The following is a 21,667-nucleotide window of genomic DNA, read 5'->3' as shown; positions in this document are numbered from 1 at the left end:
TTAAAAATTAAAATACCCTTAAAACAAAATAAAAATAAAAAACTACTGATTTCATAAAACATCGATTATTAGACTTTAAATAAATTTTTGTGGTCAAAATTGTCGGTTCGGGGGCAATTTGTACGTTCAACCTCATTATGTTATTAAAAAAAAAAAAAAAAAAAAACCATAATACTCCCTTAGTTCATGGTTTTAAATATTATTTTGTTTTAATAAGTTTAATACAAAAAGGGTAAATTAAAAATGGTGTAAAAATACTACATTAACTTTTTTATTTGGGAGGGGAGACTTGAACACAGGGCACACAGGGAATTTTGTCAATTTGAAGACTAAAATATTTAATGAACGAGTGCTTTATAATGTGACTCAGAAGCTTAAGTTGTTAGGTAGAACTAACACTTAACCCGTTTATACCCGTTCACTGTTCACTTTTCTATCTGAATTGGATGTGGGACAAGTCCCCACTCGTAACCTTAGGGTATATATACCAATTAATGAATTATGCTCATATCTACTTCTAAAAATGACTTAATGAAAAAAAAAAAATCATTAGTTATTTATCAATTTTCTCAAATATACATATATATTTTAAAAGATTGTATAAACATTTTATAACAACACCACCTACAAATATTTTTAACATTAAAAATATTTTACGTCAAAAGAAATGGAACCTTAATCCAATTCCATTTTAAAAATTGAAATTATAAAATAAATTGTGATTCGAAATTATAAAATTTATGGTATAATTTAGTGAACTTTTATGGATAATTTACTTTGTATTTTTGTGGATCAAAAGTACAAGTTGGAAGGGTTTAAAAATAAAAAATAAAAACTAAAAAATTATTGTGCATGTGCCAAAACAGGGTTCATGGATAATTACAATGAGATCAGCCTCATTGTAAGTTTTCTCACAAATTTAGTTGAATCACAAGCGAGTGCCCCTGAATGCTGCCAAATTTACTCTGACACTCTCTGTCTCTTTCTCTCTCCTCTCTCTCTCTACTCTGCTTTTCATTGAAAATCTCCAAAAACGCAGTGGTAGTATTTGTGTGTGTTAAACCTCTTTCTTTCTCTCTCTCTCTCTAAGATTTATCCACATTCTTATATGTCTAATCTCTATTCTGGTAATAACAAAGCTATTTCTCTCTTTGGATTTTTCTATTCTTTATAGTCTTCACTGTACTTTCTCTCTCCTCTTTCTCTCTCTAAAATGACGATGGCAGAAGAAGGGTAGCAGCTTCCTCTTCTTCTTCCTCTCTGGAATGGCACCGTCTCGTCGTTTCTGTGCAAATGTCAGACTTCGCATTGCATATTCTCTCTCTCCCCGGCGCAATTCGTGATCTCGTCTTTCCACAGCACTTCCACATCTCAGGTGATTTTCTTTTACTTTCTCGGCTTTTCTTTTCTTTTCTCTTCTTTTCTTTCTATGAATCTGTTGAATGTGAACTTTCTCTTTCTTTGACTTCCTTTTCATTTCTTTCTTTCTTATACATTTTGGGAGTTATTTTTGTGTCATTGTTAGATTTGTGTGGACTTCTCAACCTGCATTTGCCAATTTCAGGTTTTCATTCAGAGATTCAATCAGTTTGTGTTCTTAGAATTTATTTTTCTTGTCTAATTTGTTGAAATTTTCAAATATATATATATATATATATATATATATATATATGTATATTTTGCAGCAAAAAAGAACTACTGATGCATTTGATTTTCGATTAAAATTTGTGGTCTGTAACTGCTTCTTTAGTAAAGATATTTTGTGTATCTCTCTCTCCACTCGCTCCTTCAATTGTGGCAATAAAATTTTGAACTGTAACGGTTTTCTTCTCTCTCTCTCTCTCTTCCCCTGAAATGTTGGTTCAATTCTTGCATCTTTGATCGTTGATCCTTGCATTTTTGTACTATAGTTTGTGTAATTTAGTTTAATTATTTTCCTTAATAATTTCACAGGGCGACCGAGATACTTGTATTTTAAATTTTTTTTTTAAATTTTAAAAGCTTTAGTTTTGACTTCGAGAAAAAAAAAAAAAAAAAAGGGTTCAAAACACAGTCTTCGTTACAAATTTTTCTAGGCAAAAACTTGTTTTCTTCAGCGGTTATGCATTTCTCAAGTAATTTCACATGCAATGTAGCTCTCCGTTGTTACTGTTTGTAATTGTAATATATTTTTCTGGGATATGTGACAGGACTGAAACATTTGGCCTCTTACCTATAGAAGGAGACTAATCAATTGATACATGGAGCAGTATGATGTTCTAGAGCAAATAGGAAAAGGGGCTTTTGGCTCTGCCCTTCTTGTAAGGCATAAACTTGAAAAGAAGAAGTAAGTATGAAATTAACATATTGTTGTTTTTTTTTATTCTTTTTTACAGCCATATATATCACTGAGTATGCAAAAGATAATATATATATATATTTTGAAAATTTATTTTTCGTGGTTAGTTTTACCTATTTTTCTTCTTCATAATATTAAGGTATGTGCTGAAAAAGATTCGTCTTGCCCGCCAAACTGATCGGAGTCGTAGATCTGCACACCAGGAGGTTTGTATTTTTTTTTTATATCATTTCAACTAATTGAATTGTTTAAATTTCTTCCAGATTTGATATTTTTTGGGACTGTTTTCTTTCTTAAATTGTTTTCAACTGGGTTATGGTACCTGATTTTTTTTGCATTTTAAGGTAGCACTTGACAATGAAGTTTTACTTGTGTGAATGTGAAAACTTATGTGTCAAGAGTTTGAGAAAATATCTGTTGTGAAATATTAAAGGTTGAACTTTAAAATCACTCACTTATAGTTAAACACATCTCTGTAAGTGGTCCTACCAGGTCATTTCTACAAAATCAGGTTGTTTGGTTGTGGAAATAGTGAAAAAAATCACCGGGCAGACAATCCTTTGAGCATCGAATATGAGGATTTAAGTAGAAGTCACACAAAACCACGAATGCTTACTACATTCACACATATGTATATTAATTTACACACACAATCAAGCTGTTTATGCTACAACTCGAACCTCTGATGTGGTATGTAGTTTGGATAAATAATGTTTTTAGACTCCTACAAACTGACCTCCTTTACTTGCATTTTGTAGATGGAACTTATCTCCAAATTTCGGAATCCGTTTATTGTGGAGTATAAAGATTCCTGGGTAGAAAAGGTAAGTGAATATTATGTTTTTCATTATTGATCATGTTCAGTTGACAATGGCATCTTCCATCCTTTTGTTGTTTAATGGTCTAAAAGGCTGGATGAACATTTAATTTTCTTATTTTGTTGTTTTTTCCATCCTCCAGCACTGAAAAAGTACTCTTAACTCTATTTCTTGTTTGGTCCAACTTTCCCATTGACTGCTGGTTCTTACAACAAGAACTGTGTTTTAATTGTATATTATCGACAGAAAAATGCTTGAAGCTATTTAGTTTCATTCACTCAATGTCATAAAGCATAAATATGTTACCAGTTTATCTCTTATTATTCAAACGGACGTTCTATTATTGGGAAAATTATATCTTATGCCCAGTAGTTAAGAATACTTAAATTTTTTATAGTGTTTCACAAAAAAAGAGAGAAAATCTGTCATGCCCCCAAATTTATGTAAGGAGCATCTTGTCCAATACCTGAACTTGGTACATGACTTCAATCCAACATCAAGTAAAACCATCTACAACAACTTATATAGAATCTTTACCGCCATCTAATAATAATATTGCATAATCCAAAATCCAAAAACAAATGCAATATACCAATAAAATCCAACTCCAAATATAACATAGTTTTCCTTGTTACAAATGTCCCTTATGGTAGATAATAAACTAAAATAATAAAGTAGCGAAAGAAAACTTTAATACGCGAGTGCCTCTGTTACATGTACCTAAAAGATAATAGAAGGGTGAACTCACAAGCTCAACAAGAACACTGCTCAGCAATTTGATTTTGTCTTACTTTCCCATATATAAGAGTAATTCACCTTAATTACATTAATCATTTTAAACTCGTCTTAATGCTAGTTATATATCTCATTAGTTATTATACTTAATCCCAACTGCACACAAAAGTTGCTATAACTTCTTTAATCTCAATGAGTCTGTTAGTTAATCAAATCGATTAACTTTTATTAGATTTTCACTTATTAAACACATCCTCTACTTCTTCAGTTAATCCTATTGATTAACATTTATTAGGTTTTACTTTATTAACCATGAGCCGTTCAACAAATGAACAAATTATAGGGTCATACACTCCTATACTCTCACTCTCTAAACAACTATAAAATGATTCAAATTTGATTAACTTAAATTAATGGGATCATGCACTTCCAAATAGTCAGGTCTTGATCCATTCCTAATATAGTCATCATAGGGTTAGTACTAGTCTTTCCCTCCGACCAACCAACAGTATCCAACAACCTTAATTATTAAGTGTTATTGTAGTTTATTAACAATTAAATGCATATTTAACCAATTAACTGTTCCATATCGATTTCCTTTTTTTTCCGAATATAATACCAATACTTTAATAGGTGTATTTATCATGCTATACTATGTTTTTATCTTAGTTCTATTTTATTCCCTTTAATGGGTTTTAAGGGTTCTAGTTGTAATGGGTGGATGCTTCGCGATCCGATCCAAAAGCCTAAGTTATTAAGTGGGGCTAATACCCAACCCATATATACCCAGTCACTCTCCCATCCGGATCCGATGTGGGACAAGCTTCCCCTTGTTACATTCTCCACCTTGTTCTATTTTATTCCCTTTAATGGGTTTTAAGGGTTCTAGTTGTAATGGGTGGATGCTTCGCGATCCGATCCAAAAGCCTAAGCTATTAAGTGGGGCTAACACCCAACCCATATATACCCAGTCACTCTCCCATCCGGATCCGATGTGGGACAAGCTTCCCCTTGTTACATTCTCCCCCACCTGAACTCGCAACGCCCTACTTGCGGTTGGGCCACCCTGCCTACCCAGATGGCATACCTGGATGCCTCCAGGCCGGGCGCTTGGTGTGACACCGGATCAAGGACCGAGTCTGGCTCTAATATCAACTGTAACGGGTGGGTGCTTCGTGATCTGAGCCAAAAGTCTAATCTATTAGGTGGGGTTAACACCCAGCCCATATATACTCAATCACTCTCCCATCCGGATCTGATGTGGGACAAGCTCCCCCTTGTTACACTAGTTCATTAGCACATTTCCTAAAGCAGTTGACTTGGTCAACTTCAATCATGTTCAAATCGATCGTTGCATTGAGTGCATACTCAAATGTTATCTCATATGATTAGACACATAATACAATAACTACATTATAACCAACATTGCCCACTGATCACTTCGCGTCTTATACCCTACCAAATTAATAAGATGGTCTATAAGCATAAATTAGAGAGATAATGGTACTTAAAAACCACTTTTTCCATCTACTCTAGGTCCATATAGTATTTATGACCTAACGATCTGTGGATAATTCTACTTTTGGCTTAAACATATTAAAGTATTACTTTCTGAACTGTTGCACAAGTAATCAACCTAAATCTATTTTGAAATAAAATTATTTGACTTAATTTGTTAAAATATATTTATTTATAATTCATTATAATTTTCTATAATTTTAACTATTTTCTCTCTCTCTATTTCTCTAAATTTTAATTAATTAAAAATCCATAATAATTTTAAATTTCTGTTGGATGGACGGAGGGTGGGCCAATCTTGCTTTTCTTGGCGAGTGGGTCTGGGAGGACCTAGCTTGCCACCCATGCACCACACGTTCACCCCCACACCCTATGCCCCACCCCTGCATGTGGGCATGTGCATCCCAACTGGGTCGTCTTCTTCAAATTTTTCTGCTCGCCTAAAAACCCTAAGCAACCATTTTTGTAGTCTTTTCCAAAGTTTTTTCTACTAATTAACCTCAATTCCAAGCTCAAAAGCAAAATTAAATTTAAGATTAATAATATAATCCTCAAACTGACCCACTATTGAGTACACTCAAGCATTTAGTCGATTTGTTATTGTGTAAGGTGGTCTAGTGTCCTAAATTAAGGGTTTCATACACGTGCATATGCCAAATAAACCATGTTGCCGATAAAATTCACATATGATTTTGGGAAAATTACTTATCAAAAAAAAATGATTTTGGGAAAATTACAAACATATGAACTTAAGGGCTCCTTTTTATGCTCACATGAAGTCAAAGTTTCCAATTTTCAAATAATGAATTCTTCACAAATGCTGATGTGGAGATGAAAAAACACTATTTTTTTTTAAGTGCCCAATCTGTCCTTTTTACTGTTTGTTTCAGTTCTGTGCTTTCCTCAATATGATTCAATCTACTTCAGAATAATTGCACGTGTTATGCCATTGTTGGATGTTACACCTTACAATTTGATGTCTTTGCTCTAAGGGCTGCTACGTATGCATTATCATTGGTTATTGTGAAGGAGGAGACATGTAAGTAACTTTTCCACTTGAAGTTACAGGGTTCATTATTCAAGTACCTTTTTATGAAGTACTCATACCAGTTTATTAACATCAGCCTTTTGCTGTTTTACAGGGCAGAAGCAATAAAGAAAGCAAATGGAATCCTTTTTTCTGAAGAGGTTTTTATTAAATATCACTTAGTTTTCCTTTTCCTCTTGCAGTCGGGTCCATTTTATTTTACAGGCATTTACGTACTCTTGCCATGTTGTGAATTTTTTTCCCATCAAAACTCCACTCTTAGGGAAAGAAACTTTCTTTAGAAGAGTGCATTTTGTTTGCCATTTCTGTGCATTTTATAAGTTTATATTTGTATTTCTGTTATAATTCTCCAAGTTCTTTGTCTCTGATTTTATGAATCTTAAACTGTTTATAGAAGCTTTGTAAATGGCTTGTTCAACTCCTAATGGCGCTTGATTACTTACACTTGAATCATATTCTTCACCGTGATGTCAAGGTCAGTTGCTTATATATATGTTCTTGTAGGTATCAGTTATCTCTTCTGAAATCTCTGAAGCTGTGTGTCACTGATTGTATTATCCGATTTCTTACAGTGTTCAAATATATTCTTGACAAAAGATCAAGACATACGCCTTGGTAGGTGATTCTTTTCTTTTCTTTCATTTTCTTTGGAGAGAATTTTACTGAATTACCATCAATTAATCCTGTTGCAGGTGATTTTGGACTTGCCAAGATGTTGACTTCAGATGATCTTACCTCCTCTGTAAGTGATGTGGTTGTTATAACGATTCTATCTCTCATATTTCACGTTTATACTATTGTTTTAGTGGTGACGTTTACTCTTTCTAACCTAAGGTTGTCGGAACACCCAGTTATATGTGCCCTGAGCTTCTTGCTGATATCCCTTATGGCTCCAAGTCAGACATTTGGTCTTTGGGTAAGATATTCATTCATATAACTGTTCATACATATATACTGAATAAGCAAGTTGGGACCTGACATATTTATAAGTTTTTTTAGTTGAATGTGCACTCAGTTGTCTTAACTTTATGTTATCTAGGATGCTGTATCTATGAAATGACTTCCCATAAGCCCGCATTTAAAGCATTTGTAAGTTTCAAGTACCTTGCCCTTTCATTTTGTATGCATTATGTGGTATATTTTAGTGTTTTCTGCCACCTTTTTGCATATGTAGCCTAACTTCTTTTCATTTTGTAATGCATTATGTGGTATATTTTAGTGTTTTCTGCCACCTTTTTGCATATGTAGCCTAACTTCTTCTTATTTATTTATTATTATTTATTAATTTGACTATTTAGTTGCTTATGTTCTGAGAACTACATTGGAGATAGGTCTATCGTAATTTAATGTGCTTTTTACAATGTCCAATTACAATATCTAACAATTTTTATCTAATTTTGGGACTGGTGTATTTGCTCATTTTTCTCCATAGAAGTCTCATTGCTGTGTTGGATCAAGCACCTGTTTGTGACCACATTTGGTGCTGTTATCAGTGTATTTCTCGTCTAGGCAGACTATTTATTGGCTGCATTAAGCCTGGGCAGACCATCTACTCACTGGTGGACCCACAGAAGGCTTAGATTCCTTTTATTAGTATGCATATATTTTTAGAATTGTAAACATTGGGTCCCTTAAAATTGTGTTAAAAAAAGAAAAAAGAAAAAAGAAAAAAGAAAAAAGAAAAAAAGAAACTCTTTAGTCTTAACCGTTCCATGCCCTTCATTTTTGAAATTTTTAGTTTTTTCTAACCCACTATATGCTTCTCTCTTCCACAAACCACAACAATTCATCTCCTCTGCTCATGATATTGATCTCTCTTTTCCTCTCCAAATCTTTCTTTCTCTAAAACAAAAGACAAATAGAAAGAATTACAAAAAAAAAAAAAAAATTTAAGGTCAATTTTTCGACACTAAGCAAGTATGTAGAAACCCTCATCCTTTTCTTTCACCTAATCTTGCTATTTTTGCAGAATATAAATTAATTTTGGAAAAAGAAAAAGAAAAGGAGCAATATTTTTTTCAAACCATGATAATTACTTGAGGAAAAATAAATTTATTATAAGAGAATATTAGAATCAATATTTAAGTTGTTTATTACTTGGTTCAATTTATTTTTATTTTATTTATTTTTTATCTAATCATTATTTAAGTTTGCCCCCTCTAGAATAAATTATTGACTCTGCCACTGCACCTATTTGTTAATGGTTACTTTAAGCCTAAGTGGGTGGCATAATCCAAACATTGACTTGGCAACAACAATAGGAAATTTAGTCACTATATAACCTAGTCACTTAGCTAACAACAAGAGTTGGCCTTTTGGTGGTTTACCTCTCCTTTGTGGTTTTATTGGTTGCCAAGCATTATGGTATGGCATCTGCTAAATGTTAAGCAATAGAACTAAATTGTTGTTATTAAAGATGTTGTTACTGTAGATCACTAGTTGTAGTGCACTCCTACCTAGTGATTCACAAGGTCTGCCTTTATTTTGTTAACACCATGTGTCATGCTATCTAGCAGATTAGAGAGTTCTTCAAGTTATCGAACTCTGTACATAGCTCAGCAGTTTCTACTTTAGTGTTTCACTGCTCCCACCTTATTATTTTATTTTATTTTAGAATAACTTGTAAATTGTGGCTGCACTAAAAAAATCTGCATTTAGTTAACTGTGATTTATAGAGTGTGATTCAGTTCTTGCTTTGTTGGTCTGAGTTAGATTTGTCACTTGGTGCAATGCTTGATTACCTGTATGATCCAGACAATGGCTCATGTCATTCTGAGAAGATAATATTGATATTTTAGTGTGCAGACATTACTGCCTCGCAGATATATTTCTTTTAGAGATTATTGCAGTAGCATCTTTCATTAATAATACTTGCAATTTGCTCTGTATGAAGTATAATATATGCCTGCTAAGCACCTTTCTAGTTTATTTTGCATGTTTTATTGGGCTTTAAGTAACTGAACAGCAGTTATGCTTTTGATTTTTCGAGTAGGATATGCAAGCACTGATCAACAAAATAAATAGGTCAATTGTGGCACCTCTCCCAACTAAATACTCTGGAACATTGTAAGTTATTTTTCCTTTTTCTATTTTTTATTTTTTTATATTAGTATTGTGGATGTTCATATGGCCAGTATATTTCTTGTAATCTTGATATTCCCTCTTGGATATATTGAAGGACTTAAGTTAATACCTTGCACGATTAAAGTTGATGAATGGTAATACATGGACACTGTAAGATAATTAGGTAACAGGGTCATTGAAAATAAATGGATATCCTCATTCATAATGCGCATGATATTTGTAATTTTTGCCATTGAGAAGCACTTTATATATAAAAATATATATTCTAGCCTTAGTTAGTGACAAACTAATTCTTTGGTCTTTTTTCGTTTTTCAGTCGGGGTCTCGTCAAAAGCATGCTGCGGAAAAACCCAGAGATTCGGCCAAGTGTAATTACTGTTCTTTGACCTGCATTTCACATAAAATTTAAATGCATCACTAGAATTGGTTGATTTGTCAATGCCTAAGATAACGAAAACAGTACGTTAGATAGCACTTAGCAAAATATGTGATTCTTCTTCTCCCAAAAGTGGTAGATACAGCTAATCTTTTCAACAATAATGTGCCACATCATATTAAAATGCTGCTGCCATCATCCCCTGCCCCCAGACACTGAAAAGAAAAAATAAAAAGAAAAGAAAAAGTATGGGTACTTCAGTAAATAACATTTAATTCTTATACCTTTAGAAAAAAAAACGTTTAATTCTTATGCATTTACAGGGGGGAAAAAAAGAAGTGTGTTTTTTGGCATGAAGACTTGGTTACTGCGTTTTTTTGGTTCGCTCTCTAAAAGCTTAAGTTGTTAGAGAGGGTGTAACTTCAATAAATACATCCTTCACAACACGCCCCCTCACGTGTGGCCTTCTTTTGGTCCAACACGTGTTTCAATTTCAATTATCAGAGTAACGGTGAGGTTTGAACACAAGAACTGCCTGCTCTGATACCATGTTGACAATCATCTACTCTAAAAGCTTAAGCTGTTAGAGAGGGTGTAACTTTTTTTTTCCTAATTGGTACTCACACACATGTCTTCACTAAGGCTTGAACCTCTGACCTCCCTTTGGGAAGTAAGGGCCTGATACCGCTAGTCCACTGGCCCGTTGGTGAGAGGGTGTAACTTTAATATTTAAATCCTTCACCAAGTAGTTAGTTTGATTTTCCTCCTTTTGTTTCTTTTCTTTTGTTTTAAGTGATGGCCATTAATCTGTCAGCAATCAGACCCCACATCACAATGAAAAAGGCACTGCTGCTGTTCCACCTGGGACAATAAAGAATAAAAAGGCAGTGTTTTGTTTTGCTTTCTGAAACTTACTTCTGCAAAGAAGCAAAGTAATGTATTTACTGATTTTCTTCACATATATAGAAGATTGTTTGCTAAACTGAACGCAGAAACAGTATTTCACTAGAAACAAAGAAGCTTATAAGGTATGATAAGGGTAATGGCGGTGCTAGTAGAGGCAACGACATTATTAAATGCAACAATTTTGGTTAGGCAGTAGTGATCTGGGGTATTGAATTTGGCTGAAATTGTTGGCAGGGCTTGGGGGTGGGGTGGGGAATGCCTACAGCCTAAGAAGTACGGAAAAGGACATAGATATGACACAAGATGGACACGGCAACATGGGAAATCCTAAAAATTTTGGACACGGATACGGTAGGGACACGAATGATTAATATATTATATATATATATATAATGCTGTATTTTAAGAAATTTAATATTTATTTTATCAAACTAATAATGAAAAAAAATTGTGTTTTGCTGGGAAAAGAAAGAAAGAGAGAGAGATGGTTAAGAAAGAGAAAAAACAAAGAAACAAGAGGATTATGGTTTTGTTTGGAAAAATATTAGGGCTTTATTAAAAAATAAAGGTTAGAATACATATAAGAGAAAAAGTTTATGGAAACAAGAGGAAAAAGGAAAAAGAGACACGAAAAGAATTTTTTGTGAAAGGAAAAAAAGAAGTCTCTAGGGTTTGTGAAGAAGAAGAAAGAAAGAAAAGAGGAGGAGGAAGAAGGAGGAGGAGGAGGAGGAGGGGAGAGAGTGACTGTCCACCACTAGTGATTCTAGAGAGGCCAAAGTTTTTTTTTCTTTTCTTCCTGAATGGGGTATTTTATAAATTTAAAGAAAGTTACAGATCAAAAAGGTGGCATACCTCCTTTTACAGAAAAAGAAAATGGAGCAAGCCCATTTCCAATAATTGGCAAAGGCAGGAGAATAAAAGCAGCAATACATCAGGAATTAAAAGCACTTAAGAGATGTATAGCCTTAACATCATTTGAGGCTTGATCCCTAACCCCATAATGAAGAGAAGAATTTCTTGCTGCCCGTATCTTCCAAATTGTTCCAGAGAAAATGGAGCACAAGATCTTGGATTTCAGAGTCTGACTGGTGGTATTCTGAATAAACCATTCCACAATGTTGTTCAAAGAGTTGAATGGAGGAGGAGTTACTTGCAGTAGCTCAAACAAGCTGAACCAGATATTTGAAGCAAATGTACATAAGCAGAAGAGGTGGTCATTAGAATCTTCATTAGAGAGACAGTTGTGACAGATGGCAGAAAGTGATAGGCCCTGTTTCTTCAAATTCACAAAAGATAAATTCTTGTTGTGTAGAATTTTGGCCACACTCACAGCAATCCTGGGTCTACAATGATTCCGGCAGAGGGCTGGCCATTTGAGAATCTGACTTCTGACCCTGCAAACTTTCCATACTGCCTTCATAGAGAACTTACCATGCTTCCATTTGATAATATCAGGACCATTTTGAGTGCCCAGTCTTTGAATGTACTCTCTTGCCACAGAAGGGAATGAAAGAGGAAAAGCCCAGCTACCACATTCAATGATAGAGGCCAAAGTTGATCGTGCAATATTTTGAACCTTTGAACTAAAAATATAAGCCCAAACATCTAATTGGGATAGTGGAAGAAGTGGTCTCAACTGGTAATAATAGATAGGTAGTTTAATATAAAATTGTTCTTATTGTTAGATTACATTGTATAATATCCTAGGGTTTACTAGGGTTTACAGTAGCCGCCTTCACCTACCTTGTTACCTTACATAGATAACTTGTGGTGCACTCACCTACCCCCTTTCCTCATCTATATATCTATAGGACTGTAATGTACATTGTTTATTCACTTCAATACAATATACAGTTTCTCTCTCTTATTTCTAACACTTATAAACAACTTCTTTTTAGTAATGACCACCATATTACAGAAAGTTATTAAACAACTCCTCATATTAACACTTCAACCCAGCTTTCTTTCCAAAACTTTCTTAAAAATCCCCATGGATGTGACACACATGTTGGACACGTATCCATAGCGTGTCCATGCCGTATTTGCACTGTGTCTGAATATTAAAAAATAAAAAATAAAAATCGGACACATTTTTTGGTGTGTTCGATATGCTTCGGGGCGTGTTGATGTCCGACACGGATTCTTTGCCCTTTTAGGCATGTCCATGCTTCCTAGCCTACATCAATGTTGATGGTATGATTGCAAATAGGGAGATATTTTGTTTTATCTTTTTCAATTTTTATTGTGTCACACAGGTAATTCCGATTGCGCTTCCCTATCATTATGTGTTCATGTGACATTGAGAGTACTGATTGAGCATGTTCTATCAAATAACTATCATATATATTCATATTTAAGTACATTTTGTGGTCATAAAAGTAGTGGAACATAAAACTAGCAAGCTTTTCGTGCTGATGACAATTTAAAATTCATTACGCATATTAAGTAATCTCAGTAGCTCCAAATAGAATTTCATAAAATCATAGTAAGTATTTTGAACCTAATTTAATGGCATTATGGATTAAAACATGTGTCGGTACATCTTGGGAAGCTGTACGACAAAAAAGTAATTCATAGTTGGATGACCGTGTGCATGATGTTACGTCCATTACACCCTCCCCTCATTACTGCTACTGTTTGCATTACTGCATCCGTTATCCTTACTTAAAAGAAGATAATATTTTTCTCTTCACCTCTTGTAAGCGATTCACTCTTCCCAAGATTCACCTTGAGATCCAAAAATTGCTGCATACACACACAAAAAAAAAAAAAAAAAAAAATATTGCACCCCAAATAAAATATACCTCCTATCTTTGTGCTTAAGTTGTCCATTATTACCACTCTTTTTTGTTGGGTCGTAGGGAGAAATTATAGATCCTTAGAGGAGATTGTTGATTTTTTGGACTCTTTGGGAGTGTAGAGGCCCTATTTGGCCTTGTGTAGTTCTCTTGGGATGCGCTCCCCTTTTGAGCTCTTTTTATTCAATTTTTACTTATAAAAAAAAAAAACAAAGAAAGTAGTTGAACTCTGGCCTCAAAAAAAGACCCCACTTGAACCCACCAAAAATCCTGAAACGTCCTTCTTCATATAGCATTATCCAACATTGACTCAGAGCCTCAATCTCCAATATGAGTCACTGAGGGAATGAGTTTCCCTGCCTCTAACCTCTAATTCTACTAAAAGAAAACTGGTTGGACAACCATTTCATATAATTGAAACCCTGACAGACAAAATACAAGTCTTCATCTGCCTTATTTGCCTATTGTTAAATCTCATTCTATCCTTAAAAATACAATAGATGAATAGAAAGCCCCAATGTTTACATTATTGTAGGCTTTCTAAATATCCAGCTTACACAGCATACCTCTCTCACAACTGCTTAGCCTTGAATCCGCACATTCTTTAGCAATTGACAGTGGATCAAGAATCTATCTACCACTGCAAAAGCTAAATAAATTTAAAGATTATGAAAATAAGAAAAAAAGTTTCTTAGTTTTGTTAGTTGAATTTTCTTGTTTCATTTCATTTTTCTTTGCTTCGAAAAGATTATTACATTCCGAAATGCTTAGAAAGTTGTTGTCTGAGATATTGTTTGATCAGGCTCCACTGAATTCATTATTGAATAAAATTAATAAAAACCAAGTAGAAAACTATACACACTGTTTTATTTTTGATAGAAAATCAGAAGATGGAAATTATATTAGGTTGGTTGTTCTGCTTTCTGGTACTGATGGTCACAGTAAAGAAAGTGTTGGTGGTAGGGGCAGGGGTGGCAGTTTTAGTAATTGCGGTGTCAATAGTGTAGTGCCAATGATAGCATGGGTAGAGCAATGAGGCAATATGAAGTGGTGGTGTTGGAAATGGTTACAGTGGTTGTCAAAGGCGATCATGATGGCAGTGGCTCTTAAAGAGGATTTGACATGTATAGGCTATAGCTGTGTGGTAGAGTCTACCGCGGGGGTGACATTGCAGGCAATGGTAGTAAATTCTTGATGCTCTTGTCACGGTTGGTATGCTAATGATGATGATGATGTCGTATTATGTGGAAAATAATAGTTTTTGCTTCCAAAAGCAATCAGTCTCCTTCCACCAAAAAGTATTTTTTGTTTTTTTTGTGTGTGTGTGTGCATGCGTGGATGTGTAAATTTTGCTTTCAGAAACTTATTTTGGAAGTCTATTTCCAAACACTAAGTTTGCTTCTCTGTCTCTTTATGTTCAATAGCTAGAAACTAATTTTAAGATGCACAAGGCCTTGAGATATTGGAAGTGGCACTCTTTGTTCTTAAAGCAAACAAATGCTTTGCATTGAATATTACAAGTAAGAAAAGTACTTTTGTGATGCAAACTATTTCACAATGGAGTATGGACCAATTGGATAATGTCTTCAAGGTGTCTAAAAGCCCCCCAAAAAAGAGGTGACAAAATAAAAGCAAATTAATGGACAGCACATGGAAGGAAAAGGCAAGATTGTGTTAAATAATATAATTTCAGAGTAAGAGAAAATTAATAGAATTAAAATTGCTTGCTAGATAAAAAATTTAATTGTTGCTCTTGAAGCAAGATTTTCCTCTAATTCCAGTGCGATCACAATCAACAATGCACTGCCACTACCGTTACCTTGATCTCTACTTCTTTTGTCGAGGAAATCACTACCATCAATATTTTATTTCTCAAAAGACTCCTTTTTTTCTTTTCCTTTTATTTTTCTTTTTCCTGTTTTCCTAGCGGTACCACAATAAATAACAACAATAGTATAAACATGTCAACCACTAACACAGCCTTAACTACTTTTTGCACTACCTTCACCTCCTTTTCTTGCTGCGATCTTTCATTCTATTGCCACCATGCTCACCATTGAACATTGCAATCACTAGTTCACCAAAGCAGGTCCAAGAGACTGGCATTGCCTCTATAGGGTCACACATACTGTAACACAACCATTGTCGAAATTTAACCAACATTTGCATTTTTTCTTTACAATAACATGCAATATTATCTAATCCAATCTACAAATGTGATTTGAACCTTTAATTTGTGGCATGTGACAACAATAAGAAAGTGGTTTAATGCTTTTATGGCTTCTCACAAGTAATTTACAAATTATAATGAAATTTTGCCCTTAGCATATTCCACTCCTGAAACAAAGGAACTTCTTATATTATGATGTGGCATCCTTCGTTTCTCATGTGATGTGGTATCTTAATCTTATGTGTATCGTCATTTGGCAATTGCAACAATTATAGGGCACACACAAAGGCATACTTGTCTACCAGTAAAAGTTTGTGCAATTTATCATTTAAAGTGTGCGTTTGTGTGGCAGGCGGCAGAGCTTCTAGTGCACCCTCACCTTCAGCCTTACGTTCTAAAGATTCAACACAAAATTAACAGCCCCAGACGCAATAGTTTATCAGTCAACTGGCGGCCGGAAACCAACTACATGAAAAAAACTAGATTTACAGAGCCAGAAGATGTTCGTCTTACCACGTACAGAGAGAAAAGGCAGTCATTCAGCAATGATAGGACTTTGAATCCAAGTGTATCTGGAGCTGAGCAAGATACAACATTTGATAAGAAAATTACTCCAAAAGCTTCAGATATTGTCAAGGCTCCAAAATTGACTCCAAGGAATTCTCCTGCTACTCCTAAGAAACTAGCAGAGCTGTCAAAGAATCGCGAATCGGTAAGATTACAGATAGTATTATATATATATATTTCTGTGTGTGTGCATATACATATTTAATTATTTTGTTTCTGCTTCTTGTTACCTAGTTATTTGATTTAGTTAATGGATATATATTGAAACGATACAGGTGCATTGATTTACCTGACCCTCTTAGTTGAAATGCCAATATATCTGGTTTTTGAAAAAAAAAAATCTGACTAGTTTTGTGTTGTATATTTTGAACTATTTCAATTGTCCTGTGGCTTAACTGATCGCATATGAAAATGGGAAATATATGTATATCAATTTAGCTAATTTAAATCGATATATAGAAAATTTCATTCATTTTTTATATTGAATTGTTTCTGTTGCATATTTTAAATTCCTTACTTTGCTTGTTATGCTTAGGTTTCAGGATACCTTGGCGTCTATTTGCTCCTTGAGCCTTAAATAACTGTGTTTTAGAATGAGTCATTCACATGGTGCATTTAGAAGCAAAATTTGTTTTTTATGCTAAATTTATAAATGTTCCCTTTTGGAAAAAATATTGTAAACTTTAAATATAGAGAGTGAGGGAAGAAGAGAGGAGGAAATAAAGAGAACATGATAGAATATTGCCGGGAAGATTGAAGGTATGATGATATGTTGACTTGAGAATATCTTCTTTTCAAGAAGCAGAAGCAAATAAAACTTGCAATCTAAAATGGGGGGGGGGGGGGGGGGGGGGGGGGGGGAGGGAGTAAAAATGAATTTAGATTGCATCTTAAAGGTAAGTTAAACTGTTAAAGTTGAAGAAAATGTTGTAATACCAATTGGTAAAGATTACATTTTGGAAATGCCATTCTAGCCACACCCATCATTCAGTATTAACAAAACTAAATAAAATAAATTGTCCCTATTATTTCAGTTAGTTACATGAATCATATTTTGCCCCATTTTTTATACTAAAGAATTCAACTATTTTTAAATAAAATTTATTTCTCTGTTTTTCTTTTTGAATTTCAAATCTTCTTTCTCTTACCTGTATTATTTCTTTGATATTAACATCTAAAACTGTTAATGTAGGTTGTGATGATCTCTTCTGGCATATATATTTTGTAGTCATTGCATGTTAAATGATCTACTCTTCTGGTTAGAAAAAAAAATAAAAAATCAAGTTGACTTTTTTTAATTCACTTCTCAAGGTTATTAAATGTTGTTCTCTCTTAATTAATAGAAATTTGCTATCATAAGATTATATGTTACCACAAAGGATAACCTAGTGATGTTCATATCTCCAAATTTATTCAATCAACACTGCATCTCATGTGGTTTACAATCTTTTTCTATTCTACGTGACTATTATATCTCTTCTTTGATCTTTCTTGGATTAATACTTTTATGTGCTCGCGAAATTGTGCTTGTTTAGTCCTAATTGGGATTCCCAAGTATTAACTATATTAACAATACTCTTTCTTAGTAACAACTTTAGCAGATGTTAACTTCTTTTAAATTCTTATCAATTATTATTCCATTAGTGTGTAATACCACTACCACCTCCACCCTTTTACCCATCAATGCTCCTATACTACTGCGATACCCCCGGATTTCTGGATGCGGGTTGGCCAGGCCCATGCCCGAATACCCGAGGATATAAAAAACAAATCGGTAATAATCGAACACAGAGTACAAAATAGATAAAAAAGAAGAAATAAATTTCTGAAAGAAAACTAAAATGATAATCCATTAATTGAAACCTCAGAATAAAATTTCATTAAATAAATAAATATTCTGATATATCCAATCCTCCAAATAAATACAACTCGGGAATCTATACTAAGTGGACCCCTAGAAAATCCCAACTGAACAAGTGACAACAATAATTGTCTACGTCAGAACACTGGAACGTAAAAGAAACTCCTATGTAGATAATCCGGAAGAATGAAGTAGACTGATCCTTGCTCAGCACAAACAATCTTTACACCTGACGAACACCTGAAAAATAATGGTGGGTCAGACTCACAAACAAGTTATACTCTACTACAATCCAAGCAGAGACCCGATACACGTATACATCCTAGTTAATCCAACAATAGCTATATAGTCCATATATATATATACGCACACTAAGGGACTCTCACTAGACTACAAAGCGGTCTCAACTTGATTAGTAGGCAATATGCAAAATGCACCTGAAGTGGGCATGAGTATCTAGACCTAGCAGTGTACACCACTAACCATCATAGCCAGCTATGCATCCCAGTGCATGTACGCTCCCTAACCATCATCCTGAGACTCAATCTCATATCATAGCTCATAACTATATATATATAAAATCCATCCTAATTCAGAACATAAAATAAACATCCGGTATGTCATCCAACTGATTCCGTTGACCTGACATGAAAATATGTAGGATTTAACATTTTAGTTAATTTATTCCGTTAGGTTGGACTTAACGTTTTTAGTTAATCCGTCCCTAATATGCCACTATCGCATACTGGTGCATATAATGCATATGATCCATAAATGACGCAACATCCAAAGTAATACATCAAATAAATCCACAGTTGATGCAATAGTTATAATATTACATCAAATAAATTTAGAATTAAGCATAATAAGATCAGACCAAATACGTGACCATATTATTCTGCCAATGTATGATTAAAATCATATAATATCCATATTAATTGCTAAGTTATTTTTAAGCAATTAATTCCTCCATTCCATCTAATAATTGATGAAGAAATATGTAAATACAACATCAATTACATCTAGAGATAAGCATAATAACAGTGAGACAATAACTTAGTTTATTACTGCTAATACATGATAAACATTATATAATATCCATGAAATTTCTTAGAACAATTTCAATAATTAATTAATCATTAATCAATATGCAAATTTAACTGAAATTTCATATTAATCACTTCTATCACCTATAGGTATGGATTAAACATTCTAGGATTTTAACATGTTCATTGTAGTCATTTAAACCATCCATAATACCCTGCACAGCCCTGGAACACCCAAAACCTCAAAACAGTAGCCGAAAATCCCAAAATATTAAAGTAGCAGCGAGAGCAAGCTCTGTCCTCGTGAAAGCAAGCTCTCGTCTTGAGGGAGCAGGCTCTCAACTTCATAGAGTTGGCTCTCTCCCTCTGATAGTCGTCAAAATAATTCCCTTTTGGGAGCCGGCTCTCACCCCTTGGGAGCCGGCTCTCAACCTATTCTGCATCATCTTCCTCGTCTCCAACGAATTCCAATCCCTCAGTTCTCCATTGTTGATGGTCCTAAGAGTTTGAACTAAGTCCCGAATCATTCTAGTAATTTATATAAATCAATTATGCATCATTAAAATCAATTAAAACAAATACTCATGGCATAGAAGTCTAAGGGAAGGAGTAAGAAGAAGAACTTGCCTCTAGGTTTCGAAATGAAGCCTATCAAAATCCATCATTTAAAAAAATTAAATAAAACAAAATAGAACATAAATCCATTATTTTATTTTAATCCTAACAATTAATTACAATTAAATCACACATCATTTAAGCAAGTAAAACATCCAATTAATACACCACACAAGCACCCAATTAAATCAAATAAATCACATAAACAATTAAGACAAATAAGCATATAATCATGTAACCACATAAGCACATAATCCCGTAAGCACATAAAATACGATAAAATAACTAATTAAATCCCTTTTATATCCTTTTGAAAACTAGGGGTATTACAACAACCAAGTCTCCGTTCTATGCCTACTTTCTTAAACTAACTTCTTTATTCTTGCTCGTTCATAATAACGAGGGAGTCGTTGCCTGCTCTTCACTTTATCCTAATATGAATGTGTCTTAGGGTGTGGGTATTAATGATGCATTATAAGCAACGACTGCTTGTTCATTTAACCTGCTTAAGCATTCCATAGTCACCACTTGCTGGATTTGATCTTTCACTTCACAAATATGGAGCTTTCCAACAGTACTAAGCTCTAAAATTTCCTTCTTTCTTGGGTCAGTCAGTTTTTATGGTTTTATTCTTATATGGTATATGCTTATATTTGCAGTTTCAAGCTTCACGAACTCCAGCAAAAAAAGCTGTTCCCACAAATCGTAGAGCATCATTGCCATTTCCTACAAGAGCTGCAGTTGAAGGATCACCTTGCACGCCCTATATTGGAATTAACTCTCCGGATGTTTCTGTCAATTCCCCTCGAATTGACAGGATTGCTGAATTCCCAATGACCTCATATGAAAGTCCCTTCCTCCCTGTTCGTAGAACTTCATCAACCTCTGCACAAGGCTCAAACTCACCACCACAAGGCGACCATTCGATCTTGAAGGATAAATGTATGGTTCAGGTGTGCAATAGAACCTTTGGCAGGCTGAGTTTCACCGATGCTTGGCAGGGAATGGAAGGCACGGCATGCAAGTTGGATGGGGAGGACATTGGAAGTGAGGGCTCTAATCAAAATGCTACAGCCGGGGCATCAAGTCGAACCTCATCAGACTTGCGCCGCAGGCGATTTGACACCTCATCTTACCAGCAGCGAGCTGAGGCTTTGGAAGGGTTGCTTGAATTCAGTGCAAGGCTGTTGCAAGACGAAAGGTTTGACGAATTGGGGGTGTTATTGAAGCCGTTTGGGCCAGGAAAGGCTTCTCCCAGAGAAACTGCTATCTGGTTGACTAAGAGCTTCAAGGAGAACACAGTGAAGCAGGAAGATCAATGCCAAGAACACCTGACACAGGTACTTTAATTGTTGCTGTAACAAATTATAGAGTTTACAGATTTTATTATTGGCATTGAGATAGGCAATATGGATTTGATTTTCGGAAAAAGGGAATGAAGGAATAGGATTTTTTTTTTTTTTGAATTTGTATGTAGGTAATCTGACATGGGCATTTAGGATTCTGTAGAGGCTACAAAGCAAATGCCAGACTTCTTTTCTTTTGCCCGTTTTCTTAATTCTGTGTTATGTTTGGGAGCGCAATACATCCTCCAAATTTGAAGGTGCTGAATGAAATTTATGTGAGAGGGTGTGGGTCCAACCACAAAATGTCAGAGTGATATCATGAGGTGGAGTCCCCTCACAACGCCATCATCTTTTGAATTCCGAAAATGTTTCATTTTTCTTCCTTTAATTCTATGTTTTCCTTGCTTCCCTATATTCGCTAGTTTTTAAAGAGGGAATGAT

At 34.4% G+C, this 21,667-nt stretch overlaps 1 protein-coding gene across 1 annotated transcript; it reads left to right on the top strand.

Annotated features, from left to right (window-relative positions):
* Positions 1-799: 799 nt before the first annotated feature.
* On the top strand, positions 800-21,503 carry LOC132295210 (serine/threonine-protein kinase Nek2-like). The gene is made up of 15 exons (XM_059793372.1): positions 800-1,375; positions 2,190-2,326; positions 2,478-2,544; positions 3,097-3,162; positions 6,402-6,448; positions 6,552-6,597; positions 6,852-6,932; positions 7,030-7,072; positions 7,150-7,199; positions 7,292-7,373; positions 7,497-7,546; positions 9,450-9,523; positions 9,858-9,909; positions 16,144-16,503; positions 20,540-21,503. Exons 2-15 carry the CDS (start codon positions 2,241-2,243, stop codon positions 21,227-21,229), a joined length of 1,794 nt encoding a protein of 597 aa, XP_059649355.1. The 5' UTR covers positions 800-1,375; positions 2,190-2,240; the 3' UTR covers positions 21,230-21,503.
* The last annotated feature ends 164 nt before the right edge of the window (positions 21,504-21,667 follow it).

Source organism: Cornus florida, unplaced genomic scaffold (assembly GCF_030987335.1).
Source record: "Cornus florida cultivar Cherokee Brave unplaced genomic scaffold, ASM3098733v1 CherokeeBrave_3.0.0_Hap2_Chr02, whole genome shotgun sequence".
NCBI classification, from domain to species: Eukaryota; Viridiplantae; Streptophyta; class Magnoliopsida; order Cornales; family Cornaceae; genus Cornus; species Cornus florida.
The sequence above is the reverse complement of the archived record's forward strand: the minus strand, read 5'-3'. Positions and strand labels throughout refer to the sequence as shown.

Bases quoted from the DNA above. Each gene is read 5' to 3' on its own strand.
- LOC132295210 (XM_059793372.1), top strand. From the start codon at position 2,241: ATGGAGCAGTATGATGTTCTAGAGCAAATAGGAAAAGGGGCTTTTGGC. The intron at 6,598-6,851 runs GTTTTTATTAAA...AACTGTTTATAG, and splicing joins GAATCCTTTTTTCTGAAGAG to AAGCTTTGTAAATGGCTTGT. The intron at 9,524-9,857 runs GTAAGTTATTTT...TTCGTTTTTCAG, and splicing joins ACTAAATACTCTGGAACATT to TCGGGGTCTCGTCAAAAGCA.